Source organism: Apodemus sylvaticus, chromosome 14 (assembly GCF_947179515.1).
Source record: "Apodemus sylvaticus chromosome 14, mApoSyl1.1, whole genome shotgun sequence".
Taxonomy (NCBI): domain Eukaryota; kingdom Metazoa; phylum Chordata; class Mammalia; order Rodentia; family Muridae; genus Apodemus; species Apodemus sylvaticus.
The window spans coordinates 69,623,008-69,633,196 of NC_067485.1; the positions used below are offsets into that span (position 1 = coordinate 69,623,008).

Sequence of the window (10,189 nt, forward strand, 5' to 3'; positions counted from 1 at the left end):
AATAACCCATAGAGTTCAGTTTGTGTTCCCCCATATATTCCTGGGTGTGGGGTTATCCACTGGAGCACAGTTGACCTGCCAGGAGCCTCACCCTTAAAGAAAACTGACACACACTCTCTCCCCCAGAAGCCATTGGTTTTTCATAGCATCTTAGGAGTGGGGGCTTGTGAACAGTGTGTTAAAATGGTGGCTGGCTTGATCGTGTGCCGAGAACCACAGTTGCATCGAGTACGCGTGCGCAGCACTTAAGTCATGTCTACATGACACTGTTTGGCCCCTGTCCCCAGGCCTCTGGCTCTCACAGTCTCTCAGCCCACTTCCACCATGATCCTGAGCTTCAGGGGTGGCGATGTCTCCTGTGTGCCTGTGCATGACTCCCTCCCGGCTCCTCTGTTAACTGTTGTCCACTGTACAGAGAAACTTCTCCGTTGAGGTCTGAGAGCTGCCCTGGTCTGTGGATAGGGAGGTACTACCGTGGAGGCCAGATTACCATTTAAGCAAATGTATTCATAGTGGGTTACTATTTGTAGCTGAGACTCAAAAATGTGCATGCTTATAAACTATATTTTTCTCCTTCTTGCTTAAAATACATGTCTAGACATAACCTCCTTCCAACTTCAAAGGCATTACCTTATTGGTGCAATTCCCAAGTGCTTCCAGTCTCTTGGCTGCTCACTGGTAATCTCTTCCTCTCAAGTTATAGAATGCCAGACTGCCAGTTTGAATTTGCCTTTGACATTTTTCCCCTTTTGGTAATACCTTTCCCCTATGTTTTCTTTTTTTTTCCCTTTTCTCTTTCTTCCTTTCCTTTTTCCTTTCCCTTTTCCTTTCCTTTTTCCTTTCCTTTCCTTCTTCCTTTCCTTCTTTCTTTCCTTTTTTGGTTTTTCGAGGCAGGGTTTCTATATGTAGCCCTGGCTGTCCTGGAACTCACTCTGTAGACCAGGCTGGCCTCAAACCCAGATATCTGCCTGCCTCTGTCTCCCAAGTGCTGGGATTAAAGGTGTGTGCCCCCACTGCCCGGCCTATATTTTCATGTATGTATTTTTTTTTAAAGATTTATTTATTTTATTTATATGAATACACTGTCTCTGTCTTCAGACACTTCAGAAGAGGGCATCAGATCTCATTACAAATGGTTCTGAGCCACCATGTGGTTGCTGGTAATTGAACTCAGGACCTCTGGAAGAATAGTCAGTTCTCTTAACCACTGAGCCATCTCTCCAGTCCCCATGTATGTATTTTTAATCGCATTTACTTCCAGTGTCTTCTCCCTCTCCTACTCCCTCTGATTTGTAGCCTCTTCCCAACCAGAGTCTTTAACATTTAATTAAGACAATTAACCTAGTCACCTTCGAATACAGTATGAGCCTGGTCACAATTTTCCCCTAAAGTGTAAACTGCCTCAGCAAAGTCCCCTTGGCGACACGAGCTTATACATGTAAGCTCTCTTGGGATGGCAGCATCGCTTCATCCACCCACACCCTTGAGGACAGGACATCGACAGCATGGAGTATTCCGACAGAGCTGCACCTCAGAAGGGTCAGATGGCTCAGTGGTTATCAGAGGACCTGGGTTTGCCTCCCAGCTCACATCTGCCTATAAATCCAACTCCAGTGCCCTCGTCTGCCTTCCTCGGCCCACACGCATATATGTTTACATAGGCACACACACATAAGTATAAATAAAAAGAGATCGCTTTTCCCCCAATAATACAGCTGCCCATTAGAACCTACTCCTAGTGATAGGTAGGCTACAGAGTCTAACAAGCAAGCATGCATTTAATCGTATGTAGCTGCACATCCAGTAGACTCTTAGGTGGCTAAAAGAATGTAGCTAAAATGTAAGCTGAGAGGTCAGGTCTATTCAGGCTATTGGAGCATAGGCTAGGTTCAAACTCTCAATCCTCCTGCCTTTGTTTCTCAAGTCACTGTTGGGTTTCAAACCCAGGACAGATGTCTGTTCAACATTATCAAATTGGACCTGGCAGCCAGGTTCTCCCAACATCGCTCAGCCCCTACCTGTTACAGGGCCCTCCTGGCTGGCATGCCTCACCCCCTACCCTCAACTCTCCAGCCCAGAGGTGGGCGGGCGGTTCTCCAGCTCTGTCCCCTCTTGATTCCCTTCTCCCTGCATGGCCCACCTTAGTCTGAGCACTTAGTCCTGCTCTCTCCAAGATGTCCCTGCCTCTGCTCTCCCGCGGATCTGCAGTAAGCCTTCTCCTCCAGCATACCCGAGACCAGTCTGGTTTGCTTTCCTTTTTATTTACTTATTTTTTTTTTTTTACCCAGGCATGTGCCACTTTACCCAGCCCAAAGTATAGCTTGCTTTTTGATTTTCTCTTTTGAGAGTCTTCACTCTAGACAGGGTCAGGTTGCTATAGTCTAGGCTGGGCTCAAACTCAAGATTTTCTAGCCATATGCCTTCTCGAGGAGCCTGAGGATTCTCTTGCTATAAACATATTCTCCAGAGTTCTGTTTCTCTTTCCTCATATAGAGTGGTGAAGCCTCTAGGTTCTGTGTCTTTTTTGTTTTGTTTGTTTGTTTGTGTGTTTGAGACAGGGTTTCTTTGTGTAGCCCTGGCTGTCCTGGAACTCACTCTGTTGACCGGGTTGGCCTCGAACTTAGTAATTTGCCTGCCTCTGCCTCCCAAGTGCTGGGATTACAGACGTGCGCCACCACTGCTAGGCCCCCGCTTTTTTTCTTGTGTCTTTATTTTTTCATGTCCAAAACCTAATCTGACATTGCTTTTGAGATTCAGTCTTCAAGCAGCCTTGTTAAATAAAAATATGTACCTGCAATTTAAAACAAATGTCCTTTGGGGGGGTTGTTTGTTTATTTGGTTTTTTTTTGTTTGTTTTGCTATCAGGCAGAAGAGTGTTTTAAGTGGAATAAATTACCCTGTGGTATGACTTCCAAAAACAAAACTGTCCTCCACACAATTAGCATCAAGCCATCTACCATGTGGTTTGGAGAGAGGACCAGAAAAACAAACGTGATCGTGAGGTAAGGGCAGCCCTGGTCTTCTGAAACTAGAGACAAAGTGTTGAATTGAGTGTAGTTTACACACAGAACAGCGTAAGCCCAAGGAGAGGATGTGCTATAATTGTGGGAAATATCCTTTTCACTTAAGCGTGGCTTAAAATGGACGGGTGTTCCTTCCAAACATGGCAGTCATTAGTGGTATAGCCAGGGGCTTCCTCTGTGACTCAAGATGGTTGAACTCTGAAGGCATCCGAGGGCTTTGCTCTGTAGCAGAGACTGGTATCAGAGAAATGAAACACCAGGTATAGTAGAGGCGCCCTGACATTGGTCCTACCTTAGCAAGACCTCCTTGATTTGGGCTCTTTAGAATGTCTGTAGCAGGTTTCCACATCTGGAGAAGTTGACTCCTGTCCAAGCAGCAGTTCCTGAAGCCGCCGAGCGAGCGTCCCGGCCCGGAGCTGCCCTCTCGGAAGTTCAAGCCCAGGACTCCATTTGGCTTTGCTCAGTGTCTTTTTCTGTTCTGCCTTCCCCTCAGGACTGGAGAGAGCTCGTACAGAGCTTGCTTCTCTTTTCACTCCTCCTACAGTGAGGTAAGGGCTCCCGACAGCTCCTAGCTCAGGGGGTAGGCTGCATGCATGTGCGTGCATGTGCATGTATGTGCGGTGAGTGTGAGTGGAGACCAGAGGACAGCCTCAGCAAGGCCACCCCACTGGTCTGCAACAGCCTCTCTCATTGGCTCGGAGCTCACCAGTTACGCTAGGTTGTCTGGGATTTCAAGTGTGTTCCTCTGTGCCCAGCATTTTTACACGGTTCTGGGTATCAAACTCAGATCCTCATCCCTGCAGGGCAAGCACTTTCCTGACTGAACTATCGCCCCCAACCCTCCTTTCGCTGTTTTCTATCGATGGTTCTTACTTGTGCAGTCCACATTTCTGTGTTTGCCTGCGCACTACAATTTACCCAGAGCCCCAGCTCCACTTCTTTTCAGGCTACAGGAGTCCATTGCAGTGGGGTAGAAGATGAAAGTTGAATCCCTTGATGTGCATATTGTCAGTTCCTACAAACGGGTGATACTCTGTGTCCTTGTTTTAATTCATATTACAAACAGCTATTCTTTATGTGGTCTGTAATTGTGTGTGTGTGTGTGTGTGAAAGAGGGGGGGGGAGATTTCAGTAATTAAAATGGCATGTAGTCATACTGCAACATCCTGTCTAGTTCCTGAGCACAGAAGGCTATAATGTGTCTCACAGGGAAAATACATATGCCAGATAAGTTTTGTTCAGACTTGAGTTACGGTGGTAAGCACTGGGTCAAATAATCAGCAGAAGATGAAGTATTTGTACACAGGCAAAATAGACGGATGGTAAGAGAATCAATAAAACACAACTTTTTGAAAATGCCATAATGATATAGAATAATTTGTATACTAATTTAAAGAGTACATTTGAAAAGACAGGGCTATGCATCTCTTGGCTAAAAAACGATGTTGCCAGAGATGCGCTGTAACTTCATCCTCCCCATTTTGTACTTGGGAATTGTGATTCAGAGTTCACACATTCATTGTGTATGGTGTCTTGTAGAAATCACTGCAACAAGGTTTAGGGGTGTTAATGTATGCTGTTCAAGCAAGAATTTGGTAATAGGTCACCTTGAATGATGGAAAGAGGGTGTTTCCCTAGTGGCTGTTCCCTGTGGCCATTTAAGGAATACTGAGTCATTCTGACAGAGGCTTGGCTGTCCTCTGTCAGTCCTTTAGAAGTCACAGCAGGAGGTGGGTGGGGGCAGGTAATTGTGGTTGTTGACAGGTCTTCCTAAAGGTATAAAAAGGAATTGTGAGACTTGCCTACAGGATAGGTATTCTGCAGTTAGAATGCTTCCCTGGGGTTCTGTCTCTGTTTGATCCTTTGAGTTGGAGTTAGATGCTGGTTCCTTTGTGCCCCAGTCACCCCCTCTGCAGAGGGATGCAAGTCTCTGCGGAATGGCGGTGGGTGCTTGAGGGTGCCAAGTACTGGAGCCTGCATATTACATGTGATTATATGTAAATGGAGAATCTAAGCCTTAGACCTGACTGAGATTTTTAAAACTTAGACACAGTTTTTACCAAGATCTAGTAAGTAAGCTTTGCCTGAGTTATAGAACTCTTGAGAGGAATCCTGACAGGGTTCCTCTGTTTAGCATTCTCAACATGGCAAAAAAAAAAAAAAACCAAAAAAACAAAAAACAAAAAACCCCCAAAAAACAAACCAAGAGACTTGTGAATGTTTTAAACTATGAGTGTTTAGAATTGTTAGGAAAGGGGTTTGTAGCTATAGTCTTTCAAGTGACATATCCATACACATTATGCATTCACACACATACAAACACACACACACACACACACACACACACACACACACACACACACGGTCTTGGGCCTGGAACACTCAACCTGCCGGGCTAGCAGCCTGGCTTGGGACGCTCTTCCTGCTTCCTCTGGTGTGTGCTCCTTTTCCCACATCCGCCTGTGCGAGAGCAGCTGTTCCCTTAGCGTCCAGCATTTGAGACTTCCGGTAAGGGGCCCTCTCTCTGGTACTGGAGACGTGTGCACAGGCGGCGGGTTCCTGCACAGCAGGCTGTTCTTTGTTGCCTGCTAGGAGAGACCTGTAGGCCTTGAGCTACAATCTTCAAGACCCACCCTTACTCTCTCTGGGCTCCATATGAAAAGTGCTCTTGTATCAACTGCATTGCTTACCTCAGTGACTGCAATCTAAGATCAAAGGCCCCAAGAGTGTAGTGTCCCCTGCTGTGCACTATTGGACTCCACAAGAGTAGGCCTTAGAACAAACCAAGTAATCTCCAAGATACAGTTGCCTGGGTAAAGATTATTGGTACATGGAAAGAGGTGTAGTTAAAGACCTTGTCTTCTCTGTGTATTATGGTCACAAAAGTTGTTGTGGAGTAAGTGGAGCATGCCACCAGACAGAAAACCTGGCGAGGTTGAGCGGCCTCAAGAACCTTGGCAATTGTCATAAGTGAGAATGGTAGGTGCTTAGATCCACTCCCGACCCCCTTCCTGTCCTGGAACATGGTCTGCTGCCCCAGACTAGTCAAAGGTATTCTAACTCTTCACGGAAGAAGCTTTGCAAATGTAGGCAACTGACCTTGGGCAAAGGAATGGACACCATATTGTAAAAAGACAAAATCTTGAGCTCCATTTATCTGGAACTCAAGGTCTTTCTGTGGAGCTGGAACCTGACCAAAGCTCAAATGTGCAAGTTCCCAGCCCCACCGTAGTCCAGCACTGGGAGGCTCTGGGGCAGAGGCCTGGGCATTGCATGTGTCCCTAGGTGGTCACTGGAAGGCCAGTGCATCAATGAAAGGGGGCTTTAGAAGAGAGAATGGGGGTTAAGGAAGTGTAGCTCGGCAGTGTGGGGGAAGGGGCTGCCCATGCCCAAGCACCTCTTTCCCCTGAGGGACCACAAGCACCCAGACATGGTATAGAATGGAGTTTATTCAGGGCAGAGAATGGGAGTTAGAGAGGCAGAGAGAGAGAGAGTAGTGGAGACCAGCTAGGTGTCTAGACTGGTTCTGTATGTTGGGATCTGGGAATAGACAAACACCTCATTTCCCGTCATACAGGTAACTGGTGTATTCTCTATTCCTTCTAGATTAAAGATTTTTTGAGCTACGTCTGCCCAGTGAATGCATACCCAAATGTCATTCCGGTCGGCCTCACTGTGGATAAGGTCATGGACGTGTGAGTAGTTTCTGGGTTGGGGGGCTCGTGTTGCTGCTGGTGGGGTTGACTGGGAGGCTTGGGAATGCTTGGCCTGAAAACTTGTGATTCTAGAACCCATCTCTGTGGTAACATTTCTTTGAGATTCCCTTTATTTCCATTTCTTCCTATCATTTTTAGTGGGCAGAATGTGTGGGTAGTGTCAGTTTGTCCTATGTGGAATCCTGTCCACCAATTACTTGCAATGTCAGTTTAGCAAGATCACTTTAGAAACAGTCATATCTAACTAGAAAATCAACAAATATTCAGTGAATCAAAAAAAAAAATCAATGACTATTAGGAATATTCATTCGTGCCTACTCGTTGGAGTTCTCAGGGATCTGTAGAGAGCCTATAGGTTCAGTCAAGGGATCTGTGGAATGGGAGAGCAGGCAATGCAATAGTTGTCTTTTACTGGTAGCACTTTATGTGGCTTTTATTATATTTTGTTATATTGTATGTGTATGTGCATGTGCATGCCAGAGCTATGAAGGAAATCATCCTGGAGCCCAGGATTTTCCATGAGACTGAGGAAGACTGTATCACTGTGTTTAGACAGAAAGACAGAAAACAGGTTCCAGTCTCTGGAGAGAGTTCTAGGAGGTGAATGTGTAAGGGTCTGAAAATCGCTGAAGGAAGACCCAGGCTCAAATAGTATACAAAAACAAGGGGTGTTTATTCTTCAGAAACATCCATGTGGGGGAGAGGGGTCAACCATTCTCTAAAATGATGACTTCATGCAGGCCTTCTTACAGGGAACTGGGGACCTCTCTAGAAGGATTAGGTAATTTAAAATTTCATTGGTGGGTGCTGTTAGGGCAGTGGTCCACTGGTGGTCAGTGGTCTGCATTCCAATGTCATGAATGTTTAAAATAGGTTGGTCTGCCCAGTGCAGATGGCCCATCCTGAGACAAGCTGTTTCCTCATTTTTGTCATTACTTCCCAGGCTGTTCTTTGGGAGGGGTTTATGATCTTGTTCTGGGTTTTATGGTCTGTCCCTAGAGCTGGTGCCTTAAGGTCTTTTTCCCAAAATCAGGCCTAGTCCTTGAGTGGAGACAAATGGGGTTTATATTGTCCTATCAAATGAAACAGGTGCTGTGAAGAATCCAAAATGCTACCCGTAAATAAAAAGGAAATGTTTATTCTGAACAGGCAGGGCTGGCTGTCTCTGGGGAGGCAGGGAGAAGGGAGGGGGTGGGGTGGAGTAGGGGTGATTGCCCGGGTTTTAAAAGGAACCAGGTACCTGGGAGGAAGGGAGCCTGTGACTCAGGCAGGAGTCTGGAGCACATCGACCTTGAAGTGCTAACAGCACCCAGAGGGTTAATGGAAGAGTTAGAAGTGAGAGAACTTCCTTTTAGCAGGTAGAAGCTATTTTCTCAACCCCCCCCCCCCCCCAGGGGATGCTGGCTTTTATCTATAAATGCCAGACTTTGGGAAAAGGGATTTCTTGGGGCCAGACAAGTAGGAAGCAGAAATTTAGAGTTGGCACTGAGGGCAAAAACGGAAACCCAAAGGACAAAATCACCAGGAAAGCATGAAGAATGCTAACCAGGCTGAGAACAGAGCTCCAGTGGGAAATTAAGGAAGAGCCAGAAAGTGAGATGTAGCTTCTGACAGTCGGGGGAGGGGAAGCAGGAGGAGGGAAGTGGGAGGAGGGGGTGTAAGGAGGTGTTGGTGGCTAATTCTGGTAAGCAGGAGAGATGGCTGGGTTAAAAGCTCTTCCTGAGGACCCACATGCAGAGGTGCACAGCCAGCTGTGACTCCAGCCCCAGGGCGCCCAGGGCCCTGTTCTGTCCTCCATGGAACTACACCCTCAAACATGGGATGGACACATGCATAAATACAGTAATACAAACAAAATCTTCTTTAAAGAGTGACCTAGTTCAAGGACTGGTTACCTTGGTGATGAGGTACTTAGGATACTCACTGCAGTTTTAGTAGACTTGTGAGTTAGAAGCCAAAACAGCATGGTAGTCCAAAGAAAGCAACATGCTGGCTAGCAAGTCAAGAGTTAAGAACTTGATCTGCTTGCTGAGAGTTAAGATTGTCTTGTAGATCTAAATGGGTATATACTTAGAATCATTTGGAGTGCTTGTTAAAATGTATATTCTCTACATACATTTTATACCAGAATTGGCCACTAACACTTTACCTCCCCTCCTCCTGCTCCCCCCCCCCCCACCCCCCAGTCAGAACCTGCATCTCACTTTCTGGCTCTTCTTCCTTAATTTTCTACTGGAGCTCTGCTCTCCTTGCATTTCTACTGGGCAGTCTGATGTAGGCAGTTGAGTTGGTGGGTGGAGAGTTACCCAAAGAGAATGCATGAAATGGCTCCAGAGAGAAGCAGCAACAACATATTCTGGAGGCGTCCAATGGGACAGATCCAGGGAATATCCTAGACATGGGAATAGGGATGACAAATAGAAAGAAGTCTGGCCAACTTAGATGTCAGGACGGACACGTCAGGGCTCTTGTTATCTGCTGTGTAGGCTATGATCCTCAAGGCGTCTGGCAGGTTGCCATGAAATGGCTAGAGTGAGGGTGTTATTTCCGTGTTCTAGCCTTCAGTCGGTGGCTCTGCAATTGGGAGATGAAGTTTGTGGGATTCTTGGGAGAGGGAAGGAAGGGCCATTAATAGGGAAGCAGCACCTGCCTCTACTCTCTGGATGAGAAGGTGTCACTGGGTCCTTGACCCTGTCTTAGAATAGAGTTCTTTCCTGAATTGCTTCCATGGCCCGTGATGCTGTGATACTGTTTTCAGGATCGTTGTTAAGCACTGCCTGCCTCCCGCATGCTCACGGGATCTCCCTGTGGCTTGTTGTAATCTCTGTACGTGTCGCTTATGCTTTATCAGCTTTCCCCAAAGTAGAGAAGTAAACTTTTCAAATGTTCTGATTTATGTCAGTTTAAAGCCTCTATGCCGATCTTCCCAAAGTGCTGAACCAAAGTACAAACCACTTGGAAAATTGAAGAGAGCTCGAACAATCCACCTTGACTCAGGTAAGAATGGTTCTGGGCTTCCTGACGTATGCCCCAGGCCTGCTGTGGGCTGTGAGGCAGGCTGTTGTCACCCTGGGGAATGTTTGCTACATTAGCAGATGCTGGAGAGAGACTTGGCTGCCTTTGGTTCTGCTCAGCCGGAGCAGTGAGGATTTATCCTTTGGTGGAATGCCATAAGTGACTCCTCACTGGAGAAGGATGCTATTTATTGGGCAAGCAACTTTTTTTTTTTTTCAAGATAGGGTTTCTGTGTATAGCCCTAACTGCCCTGGACCTCACTCTGTAGATCAGGTTGGCCTTGAACTCAGAAATCTGCCTGCCTCTGACCTTAAGCTCCATCTTCTACAGAAATTATAGCTTAACCTGTAAACAAATGTACAAGTGACACCAATATGGGTTTGCCAAAGAGAATACTGGAATTTAGACCCCCACCTCATCTGGCAGGAAGTGATA

General features: G+C 46.4%; 1 protein-coding gene across 4 annotated transcripts in view; it reads left to right on the forward strand.

Annotated features, from left to right (window-relative positions):
• Dclre1c (DNA cross-link repair 1C) overlaps window positions 1–10,189 on the forward strand; it is a 34,036-nt gene that overhangs the window by 16,357 nt on the left and 7,490 nt on the right. For all 4 annotated transcript variants that reach the window (XM_052156194.1, XM_052156195.1, XM_052156196.1 and 1 more), the window contains 4 exons: window positions 2,866–3,002; window positions 3,517–3,571; window positions 6,630–6,718; window positions 9,642–9,736. In XM_052156194.1, coding sequence (XP_052012154.1) covers window positions 2,866–3,002; window positions 3,517–3,571; window positions 6,630–6,718; window positions 9,642–9,736 — 376 coding nt within the window. The remainder of the gene's footprint in view (window positions 1–2,865; window positions 3,003–3,516; window positions 3,572–6,629; window positions 6,719–9,641; window positions 9,737–10,189) is intronic.